Consider the following 26,319-nt stretch of genomic DNA (forward strand, 5'->3'; position numbering starts at 1 on the left):
CGGAGGAGACCCGCGCGCTGTGCAAGCAGGGCTGGAGAAGCCAAGTTCCCGCCTAAATCCGCAAGATGGAAGTTGCTCCCTCTAGCTTTTCCGCTAGCGCAGCGTATTGGTTTTGGGAGTGACCCCTCCCTTCTCGCGCGGGTCGACTTTTAACATTTACTACTTTCTAGAGTCTTGTTCATTTAAAAATGCATGGTAAAAGACACTACCAAATACCCCTTAGATTCGGGCCCAGACCCGGTTTTGCGTAGCACAGAAAGTTTACAAGGCGCTAGATGTACCCCACCCCGGCAGACGGGGTGCACGCGGAGCAAAATGCAAGAATGTGTGCACCAAAGCCGAGGGACCCTGGCAGCTCTAACGTTGCAGAGGATGTGCCGGGAGTGAGAGTGAAACTGGGGTGCCCAGCGTGCGTAGGCGTGTGCCCCCGCATGTCCAAGGGCCCGCCGCCTCGCCCCCTCTTGCCGAAACGTGCCAGCAACCTCAGCTCTCCTTCAGCCCTTTCCCAGCCAGACGCTCCCTTTTTGGTGCCTCTGGGCGTTTACTGTAAATTCCGTGACTAAAGCACGCCGGTGAGCCCGGCCCATCGACAGATGGATCAATCGCCCCCTTCTCGGCTGGGGGAGGGGGACCCCACCCGGAGCCTCCGAAGCGGTTTGCTGCCGGCTGCCTTGGGAGAGCTCTCCGAGCCCAGCCCGCCGCCGAGCGCTGGCCGCGGAGCTTGCCTGGCACGGAGCCCTGGGCCGGGTCGGTCTCGGGCGCTCCCGCCAGCCGTGGCGGGGTGCGAGCCCCCGACAGATCCCTCCCGTGCAGTTCGGGCAGGTCAGCCGGCCTCGGAGGAGGCGGTCAGGGCGCCCGGGCACAGCGGCCTTCCTCCCGCGCCAGGGGAGAGGAATGGGGAAGGGGTGTCTCGAAGGGCTGCAACGCCGGGGAGTGAGGGGGCCGAGGGGGCCGGGGGCGCGTGGGGAAAGTTCTCGAGCTCCCCGTGGAAAGCACACGCGTAAGCGTGCTAGGGGCTAGACCTGGGCAGGCAGGCTGCTTGGGACGCTGGGGGCTGGCGCTGGAGGTGGAGTGGGGGTGGGGTGGGGGGTCCTTCCTTTCTCTTGCGCCTTCGGGGAGAAGCTCTGCTTCCACTCTCCCGCCCAAGGACGCATCTGCCCAAGGAGGGTGGAGCCCCTCCTTAGACCCAGGCCACCCAGCCGGGGATTTTCGAGCCCCCCCACTCCCCCCGGCCCCATGCCTCCGGGATGGCTGGGGTGTCCTGGACTCCACGCCCTTCGGCCTCTGCTGAGCTTCCCCAGGCTTTCGGGACCCGTGGGCCGAGGCGGCGGGGGCAGGGGCAGTGGGGGTTGGAGGGCTGGAGGGCTGGAGGGCTGGAGGGCTGAGCCCCTCCGCCGCGGGGTGGGGGGGGGCGCGGAGGGCGGTGTTGCGCTGCGAGTGGAGAAGGCGGGTGCGGAGGTTTTGATGGGTTTGAACGGTAGCTCGGGGAGCCGGTCAGTTTCCGGCCAAGGCAGCAGGTCAGTCCGGGAAGGGCGGGCGGCAGAGCAGAGGGAGTCAGCGGCGAAGCACTCCTCTCGTCCAGCGTTCCCCGGCGCCACTGCCACCGCCGTGTCGCCGCCGCTGCAGAGTGTCGCTGCTCCGCCGCGCTCCCGCGCCCCGCGCCGCCGGCCGCCTGGGAGCCTGAGCGCCGAGCCCCGGGCGGAGAAGAGGGGCGCGGGCGCGAGAGCCGCGGCGAGGGAGCCGCGAAGGGGGAAGGGGGCGGGCGGAGGGAGGAGCAGGGAGAGAGGGAGAAGGGGGAGGGAGAGAGGAGAGCTAGGGAGAGCTGGAGAGAGCGAGAGCAAAGAGCGAGAGCCAGGGAGAGGAGAGGGAGGGAGCGAAGAGAGAAAGACACACGCACGCAGAGACACACGGTCGCTGGAATTCCATTAGAAAAAAGTGAGACGAGCAGGGGTTAGCAGGAGAAGATTTTTTTTTCTTTGAATCTTTTCTTCGTCTGGGTGCGAAAGAGGCGACTCCGGGCTCTGGTCTTCGAAGCTCCCACTGGATTGTTCCTGGCGCTAACACTCGTCGGTGGATTTCTCTCCTATTTGCATTTTATTCTGACCCCCACCCTCGCTGCTTCCTTCCAGCCCTTCACTCTCAAATCGCCTCTTCCCCACCTCCCCAGTCCGCTCCTGGGAAGCGCAGGGGAATTGGACCCGTGGGGACCCGAGCCTTCCCGGACCAGCGGAGGGCAGGACCGAGCGAGGACCAAGCTGTCGGCTTGTAAAGCAGATATATCCTCATTTACGTGTATATTTGATTTTAGTGGGCAAGGGGGGCGTCGAGAGGTAACCCACCGCTCTCCTTCCCCCCCACCCCCTTCAGCCAGAGGCGAGAATCGCAGGACTCAGGATCCTTATCGGGTGGACTAGCTGGAATCTCCGCATTGGATTTGGGGCTGATTATCACTGCTTGGCTATTATTATTGTTGTTGTTATTATTATTTTTTACCCAAGGGAGAAAGACACACAAAAAAACTGTGGGATTTATTTAACATGATCTTGGCAAACACCTTCTGCCTCCTCTTCTTTTTAGGTGAGTACCTGCGGGCGGGGAGGGCAGCTTGTCCGCCGGAGCCTGGGGGGGCCGCGCGGGGTCGCGCGTTCGGTGGCCGGCGAGAAGCCGGGAACGCGGAGGGAGAGCGGGGCGCGGGCTGGAGACCGGCGGGGAGAGCGCGCCGCGGAGCAAGCCGGGCCCCGCGCTGCCGAACCGAGCGGGGCCGGTCGGCGAGGCTGCGGGCGGAGGGACGCGAACCGCGGCTGGCTGGTTACGCGCGGGGCTTGGGAAGGAGACTTGGAACACCCAAACCATCGCCGCACACACGCACCCTCGCTTACTCACACACAATGCTAGCACTCATTTCTCTCAAAATATTCGGTTCAAATTGCGGCAACTTAAGAAAAAAGAATTCCAACTCTTGATCTGGAAGAGAGAAGGGTGGGGAGAGGCTCTGTGTCACGGAGAGAAAAATCATGCCAGTTCCATCTTTCTGGTCGGCTCCCGGATCGATCCCCGTGGACGCGTGGGTTTCTTCAGGATCTCCAGCTTGGACATTGGTGGGGGCAGCGCTGGCATCCATCCCCTCACCTGCCAATCAACCTTTGGGAAATGCATCCCACTTCCCTCTCTCTGAACCCCTTTCCAGTGGCCCCGCTCCCTGGAATACTTTTCAAGTTTCTCCCCACCCTTTGCCCGCCCTCCGAGCCAGATGCGTGGGCAGGAGTGGAGGGTTGTGGGCAACCCTTCACTACCTATCCTTCACCACCTCTGGCCGCCTGGGGACCCTGTAGCTTGTGGGAGAAGGAGGGAGGTAGGTCAAAGTTTGCTTCCTTGGCTGAAGACAGAGAGGAGTTGCTGGGAAAAAAAGGAATCTGAACAAGACCACCTGCTTATTCTATAAGCCCCCTTCTCCAGGGGCAGGGAGGAGGGGTTGCCTGGTGCCCTAAACCGTGGGCAGGCTCTTTCCCACCCAGAATCCCCAACCCCTCTCGCCTTTTTGTGCTGTGTGAAATCCCAGCTGCTTGGGAAGTGGGTATAGAGAGAGCATTCTGGGAGTGGAGGTGAGGAAGAAGGTGTTGGCAAGGCCTGGTGCCGACCTGAGTCCCTGGCAAGGCTGATGCCTGGGGTAGATGCTCTGGAGAGGCAGCTGGTCCTGGGTAGGTGCTCTGGAGAGGGAGCTGGGTAATGAGTGTGTTGAGGGTACCCCCTCCCCCCCAGCCTGTCAACAGTCTGGACAGCCTGTGGTGAGCCGGGCTGCCTGACTGGGTCAGGACTGTATTCTTTCTCTCCTGGAGGAGGAGCGAAGGGAAGGCCTGAGGGGGTAGGTGCCCATCACAGAAAGATGTGGGTGGTCTGGTAAGTGCTCTCCTGGCTTGAATAAGGGATTTGAGTCAATACTGGTTGGGCCCTGGACCCTTTGTCCACCTCCTGCCTCTACCCCCTCTCAGAAACTGCCATTCCCCTGGGTGCCTGGCCTTGCTCTAGGGTGTGGCCTTCAGGGGTCCTGCCCTCTAAGCCAGAGGCAGCTATCTCCAGGGTGGAAGGAGCAGCAGGAGGAAACTGGGTAGGGGCCCTGGGGCCCACCGTGAGCTTGCAGCCCTTCCTGGCAACCCGCTGCAAGTGGGCTTTCATTCGAGGGGTTGTTATAAAACCTGACCTTTCTCCCACTGCTGGTTTGAAAACCCAGCTTTCTGGGGCCAAGAAGAAAAGAAAATTGTATTTCGGGAAAAGCAGCCAGATTGTCTGCTGCTGAGCTGTATGTATATACCCCAGAGGTGAATTCTGACGTCCTGGGGTGGAGAAGAGTGGTGCGGGCCCCTTAGTCCTTCCTAGGCCCAGAGCCCCATGTTGCAGGCAGGCTTTTTTCAGCTGGGAGGGCTGCGGAGTTGACTTTGTTCTCATGATATAGGGGTGTGTGTGTGTCTTTTGTGTCAGAGATGCACCTGGAGTCTGAGACCCTGGGGACAGAGGTGAGAGGAGAAGGAAAAGCCAGGGACAGCAGTCCTTTTGGTCAGAGCCCTTCAGCTCCCTTCCCTCGAGATGCCCCTTTCCAGAACTGGGGGGCGGGGTTAATGGAGTGACCACCAGATATTAGAAGGCTCTGGGTTAGGCCAGCCAAGGAGGAAGGGATGGGTTGATAGCAAGGAAACTTCAGCCTCAGGGCCACTTTCCTTGGCAAGGAGCCCGCCTTTTGGGAGTTGGTTGGAAATTCCACTTGGGGGGAGAGGATTTGGGAAGCTTGAGCCTGGGTAGGCAGCTTCAGTGCGTGTGTGTGGGAGCATGGCGAAGTGTGGTGCCAGGAACATGGGTCTTCAGTTGTGCCCTCCTCAAGGTTCCGAGTGAGGCCTGGAGGTAGAAAGGCCTTTCTGGCCCAGTCATCGTGACCTCTAGGGCTGACGTACCTAGGGAGAGAGTGAGATGGGGCAAGTCACTTGGGGGCAGGGCTGGTCAGAGGGCCCACTTCCCACTGGGATCCTAGTGTGCATTCTAGCTCTTGCGGGGCTCTCAAGTGTGGGAGGGTGTTTGTAGCTCCGTGCAGTCTCTCTGTCCGCCCCCCCCCCTTGTCTCTGTAGCAGCTGTTCCACTTGTCTTTTCTTGATGGATCTGAGTTTTCTCCTGATTTAGAATTTGGACACACCAGGATGCCTTCTGACCTTTACTCTTTTAGAATTCTTGGCCCAAGGCTCCCAGTTGCTATTTCTTTCTCTGGCTGGACTTGATTGGTTCTGGGGGTCATGACACCAACTAGAAGAGCCAAGGATGGGTGCAGCCAGGGAGTTTGGGGAGAGGATACACTGGCTCTCCACAGAGCATCCCCCATCACTGGGGAGATGGGGGAAGGCCCTTGCTTTTGGCCCAGGAGCCCAGGATACTGCGAGGATTGTCCTGTGGGGCTCTAGAACCCACCTGTAGGGCAGGCAGGGTAAGTGTCCTTCTTACCACAATACCCCAGGCCAGTGTCCTAACTTGTCACAGACAGTGCAGCCTCAGGCACAGTCAAGGTGGGAAGGGAGAAGGTTGCTGGGATGCTGAGGGAAGTCAGTGGAAGTCCCGGGTTGGGTCGTTCTTGAGCCTCTAGAAGGCAGGCTGGCTGGCTGGCTAGGTGGGTGTAGCAGGTGCAAGTGAGGCCGGGTCAGCCCAGTTGCTCCTGGGTGGCCCAGAGGCACTGAGTCCTGCTCGGGGGACCTAGAAACAAAGCTGCTGCCTCTGCTTGGGCGGAGGACGCCTCTCCAGCCGGTGCCACCCAACCGCTGGCTTCTTCTCTGGGCTTTCTCAGCCTGGCCACAGCCTTCAGCTCTTCCCTGTCCTAAGCCATTGGTATGGTCAGTGGGAGAAGGAGTATCTTTTGCTCTGGCCCTTATGGGCTTTTCCACTCCAGGCCTACCCCTTGCTCTTCTACTTCCTCTTCTTGTGGGGTAGGTCGGCTCCCTCCAGTGGTGGAGTCCTTTCCCCTCAGCAGCCGTCTGGAGTGACAGGATCGTGATGCAGAGCTCTGCCTCTAGGTGTCGCTGTCTCTCTATGGTAGCTCCCCCCCTGAGCAGGGCCTCCTGGGGGAAGGAGTGAGAAGTGGCCTTTCTGGGTAGGGATGAAGGGAGGGGAAGGGCAGATTCTGTGGACTTCTGAGGAGGGGACTTCTGGCCCAAGATCTTAGTATGCTTTGGGCTGGATGGAATGGAGGAAGCCTCCCAGGTCACTCCTGGGTCTTGGAAAAGGCAGTCTTGGCTCTGGCATATGGAAGGGCTTTTTCTCGGGCAGGATCTGGAGGGGAAGGGGAGACTGTCCCTGTCTAGAGGAAACCATTTTGGGAGCTTGATTTGACAGGACCAGTGGGCTCCTCCCTGCCCTTCACTTCTGAGTCTTTCCCCCTGAGCCCCTTCCTTCAGAGGACTGCGGGTTTAGATGCTTTGAGGGTACTGGGTAAGAAGGGTGGCTGTTCACTTTTAGAGAGATGAGGCTCCACATGCAAGGCCAGACCCCAGGGAGGGCAGCTCTTGCCTTTTGCAGCTGCAAATTGGCTTATTATTCGGCTTCTGGAAAGAAGAAAAAAAGGAGAGATGGAGCGGGGAGAGGGTTTCAGAGAAGGGTGGAGAGGAAAGGGAAGAGAGAAGAAGTAGGTGGTGCTAGAGAGAGAGCAGGAGCAGCACAGGGCTATTCAAGACCTCAGAAATAGACCTCAGAAGGAAGGAAGTCAGAGAGAGAAGTGTGTGAGAGAGAGATGAGAAAAGCCTGTCAGGATGAACACACACACACACACACACACACACACACACACACACTCAGAGGAAAGCTATGCCTGCAGCACTCTTTCTGCAGGGCTGGGGTAGAACTTGGCCACAGAAGGCATGTTTTTAGGGGTCCAGCCAGGGTAGCATTGGACTGGGAGGTGTGGAGGGCTGGACTGGAAAGGAGTGGCTGCCCCCTTCTGGGCTTGCCTCAGGACCAGTTCAGGCTTGTCTCTCAGGGTCTTCTTTTAGAGCCTGGAAACTCAGAATGGACAGGCCAGTAGTCCGAGGGGTCCTTTGTGACCTTGAGTTGTCATCTCTCTTCTTTAGGCCTCAGTTTCCCCAGGGTAAAATGGTGGGGTGGTGGAGCTGGATGCTGTGGTCTCTGAAGCCCTAACAGACTAGGAAAGTAAAATTATTTCCTGCTACTTTCCCCGTTTGACCCAGCATGTTGGCCAGACCTCTGGCTGGAATCAAGGTGGATGGAGGCTTGGGCAGCAGGAAAGTGAGAGTCCCACTCTGCACACTCAGGCAGGCCCTGCAGCCCCCCCCCCCCCCACCAGCTTTCTTCTGAGGCTGTGGCATTCTTCTCTGGCCTCTGTGGTCTTGCTCGAGGGTCTTCCGGCTTTACTGTGGTCAGCTTCTGGGCCCAGGGCTGAGAGGCGACCGAGTGGGATCCCAAGAGAATCTAGTGGAGTCAGAGCACAGTGACAGCTCAAGGTCTCCTTTGGGATTGAGGAGGGATGTTGGTGTCTTGGGGATCCATTCCGGGCTCTTCCTCCGACCTGCTCTGTGGTGGGGAAAGGCAGCATGGAGTTGGCTTTGGTGTGCTTTGGCGTGAGATGGGTGTGAAGTTCCCAGAAGGGCCCCAGCCTCCAGGCCTGCATCTTGGGTCGGAGGTCTTGGCGGCCCTCATTCATGCTTGTCTTCCCTCCCCACCACCCAGACGAGACCCTCCGCTCTTTGGCCAGCCCTTCCTCCCCGCAGGGCCCCGAGCTCCACGGCTGGCGCCCCCCGGTGGACTGCGTCCGGGCCAATGAGCTGTGCGCCGCGGAATCCAACTGCAGCTCCCGCTACCGCACACTGCGGCAGTGCCTGGCGGGCCGGGACCGCAACACCATGCTGGCCAACAAGGAGTGCCAGGCGGCCCTGGAGGTCCTGCAGGAGAGCCCGCTGTACGACTGTCGCTGCAAGCGGGGCATGAAGAAGGAGCTGCAGTGTCTGCAGATCTACTGGAGCATCCACCTGGGGCTGACCGAGGGTAGGCGGGGCCTGGGGGGCGGGGCGGGGCGAGGAGGGTGGGGGCCTGGGTTCAGGGGCAGAATTGGTACCAGAGGGAGCTGGCAACCACTCCATCGCTCTCTGCCAGGGGAGCCTAGAACCCAGAGGAAGCTGCTGGCCCACTTGGGAGGGCGGCTGTTGGAGGTGGAGTGACAGTGGGAGCAAGTGGGAGAAGGAGAAAAAGGCCGGAGAAAGGAGGGGAGTCAGGGTCGGGGAGAGGATGGATGGATGGATGAATGGACAGACGGATGGACGGACTGTGAAGCGGTGACAGAGAAGGGTAGGCAGCAGATGGGGTGCAGGCAGAGCTGTGCCCCCAAGCAAACCGGCCCCCGCCAAGCCCTGGGCTCTGAGCTGAGGGCAGCCCCACTTTTGCTCTTCCTGCTGACAGGAGGCTTGCTCTGCAGGTGGCTTCCTGACCCTGGGGCTGGCCTAGGCTCCTTCTACAGGGCCTGGAGTAGTGTGTGGGCAGCAGGCCCCTGCAGCTCTGGAGGTGGAACCTGCAACTGCCTCTCCCCTAACAGCCGGCTCCTGATGGTGTCCCCCTCAGGACCACAGTGTGGAGGATTTGCATATAGTGCTGGAGGATGGGACACCTTGGTCAGATGTTCATTTATTGGTGCAACAACTGTTTATTGAGAGAGTATTATCTGCAAGGCATTGTGGGAACACTTGAGAATTAGCTGGCATAGCCTCTGCCTTCAGAGGAGCTCATAGTTGGGGGGATGGTGCAGAGAAGTGAGGGGCTTTCTGTCATTTGGTGGCATGAGTGCTGTCGGAAAGCACTGGTGCTGTGGGAGCCCCAAGGCAGCATCTTAGAAAATCTGAAGAGCCTTCCTGGAAGAGGCAGCCTCCAAGGCGAGACTAAGGAGTGAGCTGCGGTTACATTGGGAAGGATACGGGAAGTGTGGGAGGTGGAGGGGGAGCTTGGGCGAAGGCCCCAGGAGGGAGGTAAACTCACCTGCAGACCTTCAAGTAACTCAGTATAGTCAAGTGGGGAGTTGAAAGTGGGGATGGGTGAGGAGAGGGGAGGGGTGTGGACTGACTAGGCCTCAGGGAGTCCCGCAAGGGGAGGCCCTGTGATCTGGGCTTCAGGACAGTGCTCCTGTGTTCCAGGGGAGAGAGTAGGTTGGAGGCTGCTGTTGTGATCCAGGCCAGGGGTCGTGGGAGGTAGAACTAACAGGTCTTGGTGAAGGGAGAGGAGTCAAGGGGGGCAGTTTTCTCTTTTGGGCAACAGGGTGGGTGATCAGGCCATTTACAAGAGGCAGTGAAGGTTTCCTGTAGGGGGAGGCTAGGGAGATGATGCCTTAATTCTGGGGCATGTGGCTTTGGTTGGCCATGGCCCGCACACAGCCATCCTTGTAAGGCTGGAGCGCAGGTGGGGAAGCCGCACTGCACATATAGCGGGTGTGCGCACACTGAGAGGAGGCGGGGACAGAGCCCTCTGGGATCACTGACATTTAAAGATGGCCAGCACAGAGCGGCACCTGCAGGGGAGCCGGGGGAGAGGTGGGAGGGGCAGCAAGAGACCCGGGAAGGAAGCAGGTTCGGCAGTCTCCAGTACTTGGGCTCCAGCGGGAGGGGGCTGGCAGTGTCTCTGTGCCCTTGGGGTGAGCTCTGCAGATGGCTGCTGGGAGCAGAAGCCTGGTTAGGGAGTCAATGGGAGCTGGGAATGGTGACTGTGGATCACTTCTAGAATTTTGCCACGAAGAGGAGAGAGAACAAAGGATAACTGTTTTTAAAGATGTGAGAAGGTAGAACAGCTTGAATCCAAAGGTTAGGTCAGTAGTGATGGAGGTGTGGAGGCGAAGAGAGGGGTACGCTGTGGAGCCGCACCCTTGCTTAGCCTGAGATGGAGGGTGCTGGAGGGAAGGAGGAAACGGGGCCAGAGAATGAGTGATTTCCGATCAGGGACCACGATGGTTCCATTATGCCCTGAATATGGGAGTAAAGTGGGCATGTCCTTATGAACAGTGTCACCACCGTGAATAGCAAAGTAATTCCCCTGAATCAGTCTCCTGTTTCTAGCAACCTCGAGCCCTGGAACTAGAGGTGAGGAAAGAGGGGGAAACAGTGCCCCAAAGCTGGTGTCTGTTACTCTGCGAGGTGAGGGAGAATGCCTCGCAGGGTCTGAAAACTGAGGTCCCTGAGCCCATGGCTGGGTTGTTTAGTTTCTTGTTTTCTTTCCTGAGGCCTTCAGTTTCAACCCAGGGGAGGTGGGGCATTTCCTTGGGGTGGGCTTGCGGAGGGCTGCAGGACACACAGGGAGGGGACAGAGGGACTGCCCGCTGGAAGAGCCAGGTGGGCCTGCTGAAAGCCTTGCCACCGGAGTGGCTTCCTCTGGCTTCCTCTTCCACTACCGGTGGAAGCCCGGCTGTGGGGCGTTTGGATGACGATGGGACGCATCACCGGCTTTATGCCCTGTGGTCTGAATTCAGGGCCCTCTCAACCCAGGAATGGGGGACTGGAGAGGTGTGAGCTGGCTTGCTGGTTCTCTTACTCAGCAAAGACCTCTGAAGCCCTGACTGTGTGCTTCGGAATTAGTGTGTGTGTTGGGGGGAGTGCCGATTCAGCCATGGTCCCTGTGCTGGCCTGTGTCCCGGCTAGGAGAACCTCCCCTGGGCCAATCCTCCAAAAGTAGAGCCTCTGCTTTCTCATTCCTTAGAACCCACCCCGCCCCCATTCCTGGCTCTTGGGAGCCAGAGGTAGTTTCTGCCTAGAGCCGGCCAGGGGAGACTGAGAGGCCTTTTAACAGCAGGTAATGTTCCTGTGAGTGACAGGATCCACCCCAGAGTTAATTATTCACGGTGTGGGATGAGCGGTCTCCCTGGGGGAGGCTGCAAGCACTTCCTCCCTATTCCTTAATAACACTTTATAACCTGGCTTGGGCCCGGGGCAGGGTGGGGGATGGTGGAGAGGAGAGATCTGTGTTTGGACTCTGATTGCGGCTTCTCCTTGGCCCCTGCCCACGGATGAGATTGCCCTGGAGGGTGGGCCCCACCTTCTCCCTCCACCTGAGGCTGAACTCTGCAGAGTCTGAGAACCTCAGCAGCAGACAGAGGTGGCGGTGGCAGGAATGTGCCCTCTGCTGAGCTCCTGGACAGTCCCAATTGCAAAGGACCTAGAGATCATTCTGTCCCACTCCCGCTTTGGTGGGGAAGCTGAGGTGCAGGGAAGAGGGTTTGTGGAACCAGGAGCTCTGACTCCTTTTCTAAGCCCCCTTTCCACCTGCTCTAGGGAGATGCTGTGGCCTGGGGCTCAACTTTCCCTTCTGTCACCACCACCATAACCACCAGTATTTCCATGGGGGGTGCTGCCCTTGATGGTTCCATGGGGCATTGGTGACCAGGCTTCTTGCCTTCTCCAGAGATGGCACTGAAGTTCAGGGTCATTCTGGTGCTTCAGATGTGAAGAGCACAGGCCCCTCCCACAGGTCATGGCCCAGGAATCTGACATGCTAGATTTGGGTCATTCTGGTGGCTAGGATGCCCGAGGGGACAGGTCTCTGATTTCCCACTTGTGAATTCTGCTGCAGGAGCAGGTCCCATGAGTTGACTTAAATAGGATGGGCCTCTCTCAGCCAGTCCTGGAAGAGGCTGTTTTCCCCCTGGACACTCCCCCGCCAATTCTGCAGTCACTCACGCTAGCTGGATCCGTACCCAGGGCCCTTGCTGTGCCAGGTGCAGGAGCGAAGGACAGGCCCTGGGCTGGGGGAGCAATCCAGCTGGCATAAGGCTGACCTCGTGAAAAGTCAAACAGCAGCAGTACTTGTTTAAGAACAGTTAGGTTCATCAACACTTTTCATTTTGGAGACTGAATACGTCTGGCTAAGTGCTTGGACTCTGGAGCCAGCTGCCTGGGTTCAAAACCTGGCTCTGCCACTTACCAGTTGTGGGACACTGGGCCAGTTACTTATCTCTGTACCGTCTCAGGCCAGTTTTTTTTTTTTTTTTTTTTACCCATCAATAATTACTTTATTTATTTATTTATTAACATATAATGTATTATTTGCCCCAAGGGTACAGGTCTGTGAATCGTCAGTCTTACACAATTCACAGCACTCACCATAGCACATAAACTCCCCAATGTCCATCCCCCCCAGCCACCCTATCCCTCCCTATCCCTACCTCCCCCCCACTCCCCAGCAACCCTCAGTTTGTTTCCTGAGATTAAGAGTCTTTATGGTTTGTCTCCCTCCCCAGTCCATCTTGTTTTATATTTTCCCTCCCTATACCCCACAAACCCCTGCCTTGCCTCTCAAATTCTTCATTTCAGAGAGATCATATGATAATTTATGATAATTGTCTTTTTCTGATTGACTTATTTTGCTCAGCATAATACCCTCTACTTCCATCCACATCATTGCAAACGGCAAGGTTTCATTTTTCTTTTGATGGCTGCATAGTATTCCATTGTGTGTGTGTGTGTGTGTGTGTGTGTGTGTGTGTGTGTGTATACCACATTTTCTTTATCCATTCATCTGTTGATGGACATCTAGGTTCTTGCCATAGTTTGGCTATTGTGGACATTGCTGCTATAAACATTGGGGTGCCCGTGCCCCTTCAAATCCCTACATTTGAATCTTTAGGGTAAATACCCAGTAGTGCAATTACTGGGTTGTAGGGTAACTCTATTTTCAACTTTTTTAGGAACCTCCATACTGGTTTTCAGGCCAGTTCTTTAGAAATAAAACAGGGAGAGGAAGAGTGCCTAACTCATAGAGATATTAAGAGGCTGAAGTGAGTTTGTAGACCAAAAGTGCTTTCAGTGGTGCCAGCACACTGAGGGCTCAGCATAACACCATTTTTATTACAAAAACGCTTTATAACCTCTTGCATTATTTGACCCCGACAAATAGCTGCTGGGGGTTTCCCCGGTGCCTGTGGGTAGAGAGGAGGACGCTGAGGTTGTCCAGGCCTGGACAGTCCCAGGGAAGGTGGGATTGGAGATTGGCCTGAGAGGATGTCAGTGGGCAGATAGCACTCAGGCTCCGCTGTGTGTCACAGGGTCTGAGGGGTGTTTGCTCCTATGAGGGGAAGTGAAGGGTGGGGGCCTGTTCTCCAGGGGAAAATGAATATCTGGGGTCCGCACCATTTTTGGGGCGTCTGCTAGCAGACAGATGCCTTGCTCTGTGAACCAGCAGAGGACTGGCAAGCCTGGAGTGCTGGCCTCTGGGGGACCTCCTGGGGCTGTTTGGATGAGCCCCTTAAAGGCAGATTGCAAGTCCCCTCTTCTGGATGGCTGGCCCCTTCTTGCCAGTGGCCCCATGGATGCCACCGCACGTGTGCTCTTCTTCAGGTGCCAGACCCGGGTGGATGGGAAATCAATGTGTGAGACTCCGGGTCGTCACCGGTCTCCTCCGCCCCTTCAGCGCACACACACAGTCTGAGTGATTACCCATTGATTTCTCCTCACGGTGACGTCTCAAGAGGATATTTCCTCTCCTGCCGAGGTGTTGGCGGAGGGGGCGGGAGTCCTGACGAGAAGGTGCTGGGTCTCCAGGGCATCCCTTTGCCATTTATCTCCTGTCATTTGCTAGCTTTTCCCATTCACCAAGGCTCTGAGGCACCCCAAAGCCCTGAGGGGAAATCCGAGAAGCCAGGAGGGGGTGGGGAGGCCCAGCAGGGAGTGCGGAGGTGGGGAGTCAGTCAGACAAGCTGGCGGCCATGGGGGGGGTGGCCTTCACTTAGCAGACCTTCAGCCCCTCCAGTCAGACTCTTCTGGTGACATGACCGGAAGCAAAGAGGAAGTTCTGGGCCCTTAGGTGGCCTGGACAAAGCGTGAGAGCAAGGGGACCGGATTCTAGTCTAGCTCTGCCACAGGGAGCTGTGTGATCTCAGTCAGGTTGCTTTACCTCTCTGGGCCAACTCAGAGTCCTCTCCTGTGAAATGAGGAAGCTGTACTGAACAACCTTGGAGGGCCTTTGGCTTCAAATTTATGCCTGGCCTTCCGCAGGCTGTCCACTTTCCCAGTGCTTGATTTCTGGAAGAGTTTGGAAGTCCTTAGAAGAGGGCTGGACATGCAGGGAGGTCAGGAGAGGGAAGCGTGAGCAGTACTGACCTGCTGTGGGGGACCTCTGCTCCAGTTGGAGAGAAAGAGCTCACCTGTGTGTGCGGAGTACTCAACATCCCATGCATCGCTCCCTCTTGTCTGGCACTGTGGGAGGTGTGAGCCAGTGCCTGATGCTGATTCTCTCTTCCAGGTGAGGAGTTTTACGAAGCCTCACCCTATGAGCCGGTGACCTCCCGCCTCTCGGACATCTTCAGGCTTGCTTCAATCTTCTCAGGTAAGTGGGCTCTTTCTAGGGCCTCCCCAGTCCTCCCCGGCGCCCGGGCCTTTATCCGGTTCTGCCTTCCACCAGCAAGCCCCTCTGTGTTTCTGAGCTCTGGGTCCTCGTCTATGAAAGAAGAAACCGTACATCTAGTCCCGAGGCTGTGTGTGGAGTGGAGCATGTATGGGAATTGCGTAGAATGCATCTACCCTGCAGTGGGTCTTGAATTGGAAACTTGGTGTCACTCCCTGAGTTTTTCTTGCCCTGTGGCCTCCTTCTTTCCAGTCCCCAATGCTTGCACTTTGGAATTCTACTTTGGTCAAGTTGTTCAACTTTGTTGTGCCTCAGTTTCCTCAGTTGCACAGTGGGAGAGTACATACCTTGGACTGGCATGAGGTCTGGATGAGTCAGTGGCTCAGAGAGATGCTGGGCAGCGCAGCTCAGGGCCCGAACCAGGAACCATTAGCCATGGCTCTTGGCAGTAGTGTCATCTCTCCCCGCTCCGCTCTGGGACTCCCCTTCCCCCGAGGGCTCTTCTTCTTGAGCATGACTGAGAGGCCTCTGAGTCCCCTGGCCACTCCTGCCCCAGCTTGCCCCAGGAAGTGAGAGGACTCTGGAGCTCTAGTTTGGCTTGCCATGGTCCTTGTGTAGGAGTCTGATGAGTCCGTTGGTTCCTTCTTCTTGGCCTGTTCCTTCTGGCATCTGGGAGACCTGCAGGCGCAGGGCAGCCGCTCCTGCTCGGGCCCTGGGGAGGGCCTTTCAGTCTTGGGAACCGCTCTGGGGCGGGCTTGCTGGGGATGAACACCTTCTGAAGCCATCACTGGGGCTCCAAGGTGGCCATGGGGGCTTGTTCTGGTTCAAGGCTCCAGATCTCGGGATTCTAGGAAGTTTCGTGGCAGTATGTGAAGCCTTTTGAAGTTTCTTTTGCTCTAAGCCATGGGTTGACAACAGCAGCGCCCTTGGCATTTTGACCTGGATAGTGCTCTCCTGTGGGCAGAGCCGTCCCATGCCCATGCGTCGCTGGATGTTCAGCAGCGTCTCTGGCCTCTACCCATGGATGCCAGGACTAGCACACTGAGTTGTGACAGCCGAAAATGTCTCCAGATGTCCCAAATGTCTCTTGGGGACAAGACTGCCACCAGTTGAGAAACAGTGCTCTAAAACTGTGAAATGAAAGGCTCTCCAGTGAGACCCTAAACCCTTTCAAAAGAAGAATTCTCTCGGAGACTGTTTCTCAAACTTTCTTTTTTCCATTATTGCCCCCCTAAAGAGCAAAGTCAATTCTCTGTAGAGAAATACCATCTTAGTCTGTTCGGGCTGCCCTAACAGAATATTGTGTTGGGGAGCTTCACCAACAGAAATGTATTGTCTCATAGAGACTGAAAGTTGAAGATCGAGGTCTGGTGGGGCTTGGTTTCTGGCGAGAGCCCTTTTCCTGGCTTGCAGATGGCCACGTTTTTACGTGTCCTCACAGAGTGGAGTGAGGGGTGGCAAGGAGGGAGGGAAGGGGAGAGAGAGTGAGAGGGTTCTTTTCTTTTTCTTCTTTTTAAAATAAGGACACCATTTCTATTGGTCCTGGCCCTACCTTCTCACCTTTATGACCTCACCTAACCTGATTACCTCCTAAAGCTCTGTCTGGAAATAGTCACATTGGAAATTAGGACTTTAGCATATGAATTTGGTGGGTACAATATAGTGCGGAGCAAATACCAAGGAATAGCTACTTTTTTTTTTTTTTGCCTACCCAGGAACCAATTTTTGCACCCTTGGTTCCATTGAGAATATGTGAAATCTGGTAATTTCTAAGAGAGTGATATCTAAGAGATTGATATGTGAGAGTACATAGGTACTTGGTGGGGGAAATTCTGGAACCCCATGAGAAAGGAGGCATTGGCGAAAGGGTGACCATCTAGATTTGCCCTTGAGCCCTGGTGGTGTTTGGGGGTAATAGTGATGGAATGGAGACTTCAGAGGTAATCCTGATTGGTTTTGGCTAGAACTCCACCTTAGGCCACTCTTTTAGAGATGGCCTCGGGGCTCAGATACAGGTTAAGAACATTCTCAGCCTGGGGTGCTATCGTGGGGATGCCCTCCAGCCCCGATGTACTCAGTTCCCACCCTGCCAGTTTGGTACTGTTGGAGGAGTGGGAGCCTTTGGGTTTCCCTCCAACAAAGAAATCATTTAGGCTTGCTCCTTGAAGGGTAAAGGTCAGAGGTCTGCTTCCCGGGCTTCCACTAAACATCTTTCCTTCTTTTGAGCAGAATTTTTTTTTTTTTTTTAGATTAAAAAAAAATTATTTACTTATTTATCAGAGAGAGAGTGAGTGAGCAAGAGAGCACAAGCAGGGGGAGCAGCAGGCAGAGGGAGAGGCAGACTCCCTGTCGAGAGGGAGCCCGATTCGGGACTCGATCCCAAGACCCTGGGATCATAACTCAAGCTGAAGGCAGACACTTAACCGACTGAGCCACCCAGGCATCCCTCAAGCAGAAAATCTTTATGTAATGGGCGTGATACTCCTCAGGGTAAGGATATTGACAAGTGAGGAAGTTATTGGATCTCATTTCACTGAGCCAGATTTATTTACCTGCTGCCCAGATGAAACTAGATTCCACATGACCCTGGATCCTTGGGGTCAGGGAGAGGGCATAGCTTCAGGGTCTGTGACAACCCCCCCTCATTGTTCAGTTCACCCAACTCCATGCAGAGAAGCCCCAGAGTTGGGGCATGGGTGGCTCCGTCTGGGAAGCTTGGGTGCAGAGCTGGGAAGAGGGCCCTGGCCAGGCCAGCAAAAAACCAAGTGGGCCACGGTGGGGCGCAGAGAAGAAACAAGGCTGGACGCCAAGCTGGGAGGCCGGGGCGAGTGCCAGTGTGTTCTCTGCCACAGATCACCTGAGGGGCTGTGGGCAGGTCCTCCTCCCTGCTCCAGACCTTGTGTCTCTTTTCTGAAGGAGGAAGACAGAAGCTTAGAGTAGAGCTCCCCGATCTTTCCCATCAAGGCACAAAGACAGCGGCAGTATCGGGTGGCATTCTCAAGTGAGCAGAGCATCTTGGTGCTCAGGAGGACCTGGGCCTCTCTGTGGCTGCCCCGTGGGGTCAGTATCTGGGCACACATGTCACCTAGCTGTGGCTGGCTGGCTGAGAAGGTTTGGCTTGCGGGACCCAAGATCTGTACTGGGGCTCTGGCATGATGAGGCTGCCACTCTCGAGAACTGGGCGGAGCCCGTCTACTCGTGCACAGGCCTGGAGTTGGCTGTGCATTGCCTCCTCTATCATCTCTGCATGGAAAGGCTGTAGGTGGGGAGCATGGGGTCTCTGTGGTCCCGCTCTGGGCCACACTACGCCCAGTCAGGGCCCTTGGGACTTGGAAAAGGATACTCTTGTAGCTTTGGGGTTCAGTTGCTACTATCTCCTTCACATCTAGTGTCTAAGAATTTGGGTCCCTGTTGTTGGAGCCTCCTGGAACATGTGTTCTTTATCTCTGGCCTCCTCTCTCTGTTGGGGTTCTCAGAAAGTCCCACTGGGAATCTGCTGGCAAAAAAAGCTGCCAGGATTCCTCCAGCACTGTCTGATGCCAGAGGCTCTGGGGCAGAGACCAGCCTCCCCTCCTCTCTGCCTAGTTCAAAGGCAGGCCCTAGGATCAGTGACTGGGGCCGGGATTACTGGTGTCCCATTGGCCCTGAGTCCAAGGCTGGGAGTAGAGCAGTCTGGCTCTGCCCTGAACCATGGTGGCAGTGATGTTGGAGGCATCCAGGTGGAAAGGGAGAGTTCATGGGGAAGTGAGATTTTTCCTGTTTCTAGCCATTCGCTGCACTTGTAAGCAGGGGGTGGCGTGCTTAGGGAGGTAGCCCAGTGCATGAGAAGAGTGTGGGCCTTAAGGCGGGCAGTCCAGGGTTTGAATCCTGACCTGGCCACTTAGTGGAGCGTGACCTTGGGTCTCACTGGGCCTTCTCGAGCTGTAGTGCCTGTGTTTGTAGAGTGGGAACAGGATCCCTAGGGGCAGGACTGCTACTGAGGATTCGCTGAGAAAGGATGTAGGTAGAGTAACAGAGTTATCCAGCCTGTGCTGAGGATGCTCAGTAGTAGAACAGGGGCTTGGTTGGGGGGAGGCTGAAGTCGAGAGCCGCCCCATCCCCAGGTGTCCGTGACCCCGTGAATACCGCACCCCAGCTTGTCGCACGTGGGGAGGCAGGAGAGGATGGAACAGGTGAGAAGAAGGTCTTGTTAGGGAAGGGAGAGACTGTTCAGGCGGAGAGAGGTGGTGGAAGGGTTCTGTTCTCCGTTCCGAGGCTGAAGGGTCTGGGAGGCCCAGGCAATGGTTTCCCTCGTAACCATGGGCCATGCCTGGGGAACAGGGGGAAGGAATAGACAGTGGCCGCCTCTTCTGGGCTGTGCATTCTTGGTGAGTGTGGGGAGCCTCCAAGGGGCTCTGCATCCCCCGAGGGCCTTACCAGGTGCTTGGGCCTGGAGCACGTTTATGTAAACATGTCTTTTCTGCATTCTGAAGGGACTTAGAGATCACCTAGGCCCACTTCTTCTCCTGGCAGGAGAAGGAAATGGAGACCCTGAGAACAGGGACAGACTGGACTGGGATTCAGGTCCTTGATACCACTCTGCCCAGGGTCTGCCTCAGGCAGGTGCCTGGAAGCCCTGGTTTCTTCTTACACGGCAGTAGAAACACCTACCTTCTAGTGTTTTTGTTGGGACTAAATGAGATCCTGCAGGTAAATGCTTGACTCAGTGTGCGGATATTGCACTGAAATGTGTAGCTATTTAAAACTTATTCTGGAGTGGTTGGCCTGGAAGCTTGCATCTGGGAAATGGTTGCAAGCCTTTCAGTGACGTGAGGCGGCCTCCCACCCATGATAGGGCTTGGTGGGGGCTGGAGTGGGAGGTGACTGGGCAATTTTCATAGGACAGTAGGTCCCGGGGGCTCCTGCTGAGGCATCCTGGCCTTGGTGAGCCACACTTTGGAGGGGTGGGGACGGACACATGGAGCCTAGTGAAATGTCTGGGCTGGGAACTCTTGTGGGCTGGAGGAAGATGTAGTGGGCGGCGTCGGCCTCAGTTTGACCAATAAGCCTCTGGGGTGGGGGGACCGCCTTGCCTGGATAGGGGCAGGAAAGGCCTAAGGATGTTTTGGGCTCCACTGGTCCCCTTTTTGGGCGCTTAGAAGTGGAGGGGACTCTATCCCTGCCAAGAAGCCTGGCAGGTGGCGCCTGACAGAGAAGAGCCACCCTTCCCCTTGGTACCACAGCCTTCTCATGTGCTGGGGGCACGAGTGTGATCGGGGGTATTGGTCTGTGTCTACACATCCACGCTTCTCGTGTTCCTGTGGGTGCTTCGCACAGCGCTGGCCTCCTAATACGAATCCACAGAAGATTCTGGAGAACTTGGTGGGCCTGCTAGAGCTAGTTTGCATCTTGGCCTTACCCTATCAGCTGGGTGACCGCAAGGTGGGGCACCTGATCCCTCTGACCCATCAAACAGAGCAGTTGGGGCCTTCCCTGCTGGGATTGGCATGGGGGCACCCTGGTGAAGGCTGTGGGTGTCACTGCTGAGGGTGGGAGGGAGCTATTGGCTCCTGGGGGGTGTTAGACCGCACAAGGCAGGTGGCAGAGAGGTCCAAGCAAGTCTGAGGGGCCTGTGCATGCCACATCTTTGGAGTATCTGAGACTTAGGGAAGGGCAGGGTGCTCATAAGTGCTTCATGGTGGGGGTGACCTGTTGAGTAAGCATTGAGCTTGCTGTGTTCTAGATACTACATCAGACCCTGCTTTAGAGTGACATAGACTCATGTCCTCACTGTCTGGTGGGGTGAGCAGACACCCACTTAGACACCTGCTAGGAGGCTTATTGGTGGTGGTGATGTAGACCAAGGGCCGCCCTACGAGTTCAAGGAGCCTGGGTAAATCAGGAGCAGCTTAGAAGAGGACAGAGGGTTCTGGGAATGCCATTTCTGGCAGCATCATGGCTTAGAGGCCTGGCCCAGCTGGGGTGATGGAGGAACCACACACCCTCTGGGCCCCGTGGGCTCTGAGGACAGTGAAGAGAGATACTTGTGTCAGAGGTGAGCTTGGCCTCTCTGGGAACTCTGTGCTTGGGACTCTTGCCTTGGACTTCTCCAGGATGGGGCTCAGCATGACTGCCTGGCTCAGGGACCTGGATCCCTGGGGAGGGGTCCAGGAGAGGGTCAGGTCCTAGGCTCCAGAGCCAGGCCTCTGGGAAGGACACCTCAGTGGCCGGAGTGGGGGCCTGACTTGGCTCTGCCAGATGCCTCAGGAGGCCCCTTCCTTTCCCTGGCTCTTCTGAGCGGGTGCTCGAGCCTGTGTGCCCCCAGCCCCTCCTCCCCTCAGGTCGCTTAGCGGAGGCTGTCGAGAAGGGGCTTTATAGGCTCAGCCTCAGCAGGTTGGCTGGCGCCTCTCAGATGCCCCCCTCTGAGGCAGTCCCTTTGAGGAGGCTGTGGGGGAGGTTTGGGGACTGAGGGCAGGGGAGGAGCTGAGGAAGCAGGCAGCCTCTTTCCCTGCCCCCCTGCATGGTGGCTTAGGCGATAAACTGCTTATCCTCAGGTTGTCTCCCTGAGCCGAATGCAGAAGCGTGTTATTTAAATTTCAAAATCATATTCTTCTCCTAACAGCTGTCAGAGACTCTGAGTGTCAACGAAAATTGGGCTTTAGCTGCAGCTCTGTCACCTCTTACCCCTCCCTTTTCCTGAAGAACTCATCCCATGGTCAGGGAGAGAGGGTTTGGGGTGGGCAGGATAGGGCCTGTGGGGACGGGGGAGGGGAGGTGATGGTGTGGATGGAGACAGGTGCCCAGTGACTCCTGCTGTGCTGGTCAGCAGTTGGGAGAAACTGGGAGGAGACAGGCTCCGCCATCAAGGGGGGGGGTGAGGTGTTTCTCTCTCCGTTTCCCTTCCTGCTCTCTCCTATCAGTGCCCGTGACCTCAGCTTCTGTCAGTCAGGGGGAGGATTTGCTTGCCCTCAGGTGTGAGCAGGGTGTTGGTGACATCATGTTTTGTTGCCTTTGTGTCTAAAGAAGAAATTGCTATGAGAAAAAAGAAAGGAAGGAAGTAAGAAAGAATAGGAGAAAACAAAGTTTAACAACAAAGAAAGGCTTTTTAATGGTAGGATTTGAGATGTCATGGTTGGGGTGAGGTTTTCAGAGTGCAGACATTTTCCCCCCTTTTTAAGGGGGCGGGGCAGAGGGAAAGGGAGAGAGAGAGAGTCCTAAGTCTCCACACCCAGGGCAGAGCCTGATGAGGGGCTCCATCTCATGACCTCTCATGAGATCACGCCCTGAGCCAAAATCAAGAGTCAGACCCCTAACTGACTGAGCCACTCAGGTGCCCCTCCTGGTACTTTTAAAATAATATCTCAGGGCACCTGGGTGGCTCAGTGGGTTAAAGCATCTGCCTTCAGCTCAGGTCATGATCCCAGGGTCCTGGGATCAAGCCCCACATCAGGCACTCTGCTCAGCGGGGAGCCTGCTTCCTCCTCTCTCTCTGCCTGCCTCTGCCTACTTGTGATCTCTGTCAAATAAATAAATAAAATCTTTAAAATAAAATGATATCTCTTAGGGGCACCTACTTGCTTCTTCTCAGGTATGTAAGACAGGTTCTGCCAGCAGTGGTGATGGACGGGGGTGGGGGGAGTTCTGGGCTGGGTCTCTGCTTTCTAGAGCCTCCTGAGATGATTCTACAAGATTTCACATACCGCCCTCCCTCCAAGCATGCTCCTGGTTTAGTCAGGAACCGTGTTCATCTTACTTATCCCGGTATAAGGCAGGGTTTGGTTAACTGCCCTGGGAATGCCCCTTCCAACCATTTCTGTTGAATTTTTTTCCTTTTTAAAAATATTTTATTTTATTTTTTCAGTGTTCCAAGATTCATTGTCCTATCTGTTGATAGACTCCTTTAATCCCAAAGCTGTGGAGAGAAAGGAATGGGTCTGAAGGGGGTCAGGTTAGAGTGTGTGGAGGGTGGTGTGTGTGCGTGCGTGCGTGTGCGTGTGTGTGTGTATGTGCTGTGAGCATGTTATGTGTTTGCATATGGAATGGTGTGTATGTATGAGTTTGTGTGTGTGAGGGGGGTGGTGTGTGTGTGTATGAGTTGATGTATGTGTGTGTGTATGGGTTGGTGTATGTGTTTGTGGGGGGTGGTGTGTGTGTATGAGCTGGTGTATGTGTGTGTGTGGAGTGGTGGTGTGTGTGTGTATGAGTTGGTGTGTATGTGTGTGGGAGTGGTGGTGTGTGTGTGTGTGTGGTGTATGTATGTTGTAAGCATGTTATATGTTTGTGTGTGGAGAGGTATGAGTCTGTATGAGTTGGTGTGTATGTGTGTGGAGTGGTGGTGTATGTGTGTATGAGTTGGAATATGTGTGCGTATGAGTTGGTGTATGTGTGTGTGTATGAGTTGGTGTATGTGTGTGGGAGGGTGGTGTGTGTGTGTTGTAAGCATGTTATATGTTTGTGTGTGGAGTGGTGTGTGTGTATGAGTTGGGGTGTATGTGTGTGTGGGGGTGGTTTATATGTGTATGAGCTGGTGTATGTGTGTGTGTGGAGTGGTGGTGTATGTGTGTATCAGTTGGTATATGTATGTGTGTGGGTTGTAAGCATGTTATGTGTTTGTGTGTGGAGTAGTGTATGTGTATGAGTTGGTGTGTGTGGGGGGTGGTGTGCATGTATGAGTTGGTGTGTGTGGGGTGGTGGTGGTGTGTGTGTGGGGTAGTGTGTGTGTATATGATTTGGTGTATATGTATATGTGGGGGTGGTGTGTGTTGTGAGCATGTTATGTGTTTGTGTGTGGAGTAGTGTGTGTGTATGAGTTGGTGTGTGTGTGTGTGTGAGGTGGTATGTACATGTGGCATGTATGATATGAATGTGGGGGCCGTATATGTGTGGCGTGTGGAGTGGTATATATACATGAGGGTGTGCACATGTACGGTGTGTGTGTGTGTCCTGAGAGGGAAAGTGGAGAGGGGTGATGTGGCCCTTCCCTCAGTGGAACAATCACTGCCTTTAGCCCTCTTTCCTGCCTCCTAGGGGAGCCCTGGGAACACTGGTGCAAGGGTGAATACAGAGGGAAGGGATGGGAGATTTTCCCATTTGAAGATGGGAAGGCCATTTTCACGTGATCAACAAAAATAACTAATGGAATAAACCTATATATGTGTGTTTGGGGGCCTCCTACAATCTGGAGGTTACATCATTGAACTCTGGATGCTTCCGTCCCATCTTGCAGATGTGGGGTGTGTGTGAATTCATCCCTCAAACTCCAGAAGCATCCGTGTGTGCTGTGCCCTGTTCTAGGGGCTGGAGGTATGTCAGCGAACAAGACAAGGGAGTCATTGCTTCTTATGGAGCTTATTTCTATTTGTCTGAGACAGAGAAAAACAGAAGACAAGCCAACAAACAAATGAACAGCACCACCAACAAAAAGATGGTGACAGATGCCACTCAGGATTAAATAGGAGGCTGGGACAGAGGTGGCTGGTGGCCCTTCCCAATGGGGAGGGCCAAAAATCGGACTCCTAGGAAGGATCCAGCCATGGAATCTCGGAATGGCAGAGGGCACATCTAGGAGAAGGTCCCAAGGACCTTCGGGAGGGTGGGGCCTGGAAAGGCGATATGGCTGGGGCCTGGTGAGTGAGGGGGAGGTGGTGGTTGGGAGGTGGGCACAGGTGCAGGCAGGGGCCAGCTCCCTGGGCTGCGGCCGGCAAGTTAAGGACTCTGGGTTTCATTTTAAGAGTGGTGAGAAACGTTGGAGGATTTTAATCACTTGAGTAGCACAGTATGATTTCTACTCGGGAAAGCTTACTCCTGCGCTAGGGATATCGGATCGTGGGGCAGTGGAGGGGCACGGGCAGGGGAGGAAGCTGGCGAGCAGTTTGGGGCTGTTGCACTGGCTGGACTCATAAGATAGGAGGGGCTGGAGAGGGTGCGTGATCTGGGATCTGGTGTGGGACAGATCTCAGGACAACTGGCGATTTAGGCTTGAACCGCGATGGTACTCCCACGTATTAGGATAGGGAACAGGGAAGGAGAGGTTGGGGGACAGTAATCTGGAGTCCTCTGTCAGCCACAGTAGGGTGGAGGTTCTAGTCAGACCTCTGCCTGAAAATGCCAAGTAGGCATTTGGATGTAAGCCTGGAGTTCTGAGTGGAGATCAGGGTTGAGATGTAGGTTGAGAGTCGTTAGCATATAGATGGTATTTAAAGCTGTGGACCCATGAGGTCACCTAGCAAGAGTGTGTGGACAGAGAGCGAGCGAGGCTGGGCTCTCCATGCAGGGGTGAAGAGCAGCGAAGAAGCTGAGATGAGGGCTGATGGGGAGTCAGGGGTGTGGGGGGGAAGCCAAGAGAAGCGCAGGTCTCAAGAGGGAGGAAGGGGTCAGCTATGCCAAATGTAGCCAAGAGGTCAAGTCAGAGAAGTTTAGAGACATTTACATATGAGAACATAGAGGTCACTAATGACCTTGACCAGAATGTCTCAGTGGGGCCATGGGTTGGAAGCTTGGCTTGGGCAGGATCGAAGAGAGGATGTGAGGTACGAAGGTTAAAACAGCAGCAGTAGGTGGCTTTTTGGAATTTCTTGGTGAAGAAGGGCTTCTCATGGTGAGAAAAGGGTATTTCATAATTAGTAAAAAAATTTTAGCTTGTGGCTGGTGCATCTAATCCTGCATCCATTCACCACAAATAAAAAATGCTGATGAAGGATTTAGGTGAATCACATCACTATGAAATGCTTCAATTTCGGTTTTTAATTGTTATAAATACAAAATTAAAGCTAACACACCACTGCAGGAATTGGTGTGAGTATGGTAAAAATTTGAGTTGAAAAAAAAAACCCATCCAAACTACATTTAAAAAGACACAGAGCCCTCGAAAGTGGCTGAAAAATTCCCTTCCAATGTGAAATAATGAAATTTTAATTTTTAATTGCTTAAAACACAAAATTAAGACTAATAAGGCTTTTGAAGAATGGGAAAGAATTCTGACAGTGGTTAAGATTTGACAAAATATAAAATGATATTCAAGAGCAATCGATTTTTGGAATTGATTTTCAGTGAATTTGCCATTCATCAAATGGACTTTTGGTGGGTTGGCCTGCTTCCAAAAACACAGCCGACCCTGGAGGCCGCTGGGGCGGCTGCGTGTTGTGTGGGGCTGGGGGTGAGGGGGAGATCCCAGGAAAGGTTGAGGATATAGGGGAGCCTGGGACTGCCGCTGGTTTGAGGAGGGCAGCACCCACAGTGGCGGGGACGAAGGTGGCGGTCCCACTGGATCCCTGGGCTTTGAGTGAGGCCAGATGGCTGGCAGGCGAGGCACTGGGACTGGCAAGGTCATCTCTTGGGGGAAGCTGAGGTACTACTTCATGCAGATGGTATGGGGCTCCTGGCTTCCACTCCCAGTGGTGAGGAAGAGCCTGGAGTTCCCACTCTCTTAGGCTTCTGGATGACCTGAGAGCACTCTGCCCCCTGCTCCTCAGTGAGGAGACTGGGCACCCTTCTATCTTGTGGGGTGTGGTGTGTGGGGCTGGAGCAAGAGGTGCATGGGGTGAGTCTCTTCTGTAGGGTTATGTGACCGTGGAGAGATGGGAGGAGGGAAGATCTTTCCGGGTGGGGAACACATTTGTAAACAAGCATTTATGGGGTGTGTGCCGTGTCCTGGAAACCGCGAGAGGACTTTTTATCTACCTTATCCTGTCTGATCTTTAGCACTGTCCTGTGTACTGGAAGGCTGGGGGTTTCATCCTCATTTTGCAGATGAGGAAAATAAACGAGGCTCAGAGAGGTTGCGTAACCTGTGATGCTCACTCTGCTAGCGGGTGGCCCAGCAAGGTCTTCTGCCTCTCAGCTGGGCCAGAGCTCCTGTTCATAATCACCAGCCAGCCCCGAGCAGGGATGGGGGGGACCCTGGTTAAGCCTGCAGAGCAAGCCTCTGGCCAAGGGTAAGTTTCCGTTAGTTACTTCATTATAATCTCATTTACCCTGGCATGTAAGCTCCAG

General features: G+C 55.2%; 1 protein-coding gene across 2 annotated transcripts in view; it reads left to right on the forward strand.

Annotated features, from left to right (window-relative positions):
- The first annotated feature begins 1,400 nt into the window (after positions 1-1,400).
- GFRA2 (GDNF family receptor alpha 2) overlaps positions 1,401-26,319 on the forward strand; it is an 85,996-nt gene continuing 61,077 nt past the window's right edge. Inside the window, exons 1-3 of one of the 2 annotated variants that reach the window (XM_082729313.1) lie at positions 1,401-2,577; positions 7,711-8,025; positions 14,248-14,331. In XM_082729313.1, the coding sequence (XP_082585439.1) occupies positions 2,538-2,577; positions 7,711-8,025; positions 14,248-14,331 (439 nt within the window). In that variant the 5' untranslated portion in view covers positions 1,401-2,537. Of the gene's footprint in view, positions 2,578-3,613; positions 3,699-7,710; positions 8,026-14,247; positions 14,332-26,319 lie in introns of those variants that run through there. The other variant, XM_082729314.1, reaches the window with a different exon arrangement.

The sequence above is a fragment of the Mustela nivalis genome, assembly GCF_964662115.1.
Source record: "Mustela nivalis genome assembly, chromosome: 4".
In the NCBI taxonomy this organism is placed as follows: Eukaryota; Metazoa; Chordata; class Mammalia; order Carnivora; family Mustelidae; genus Mustela; species Mustela nivalis.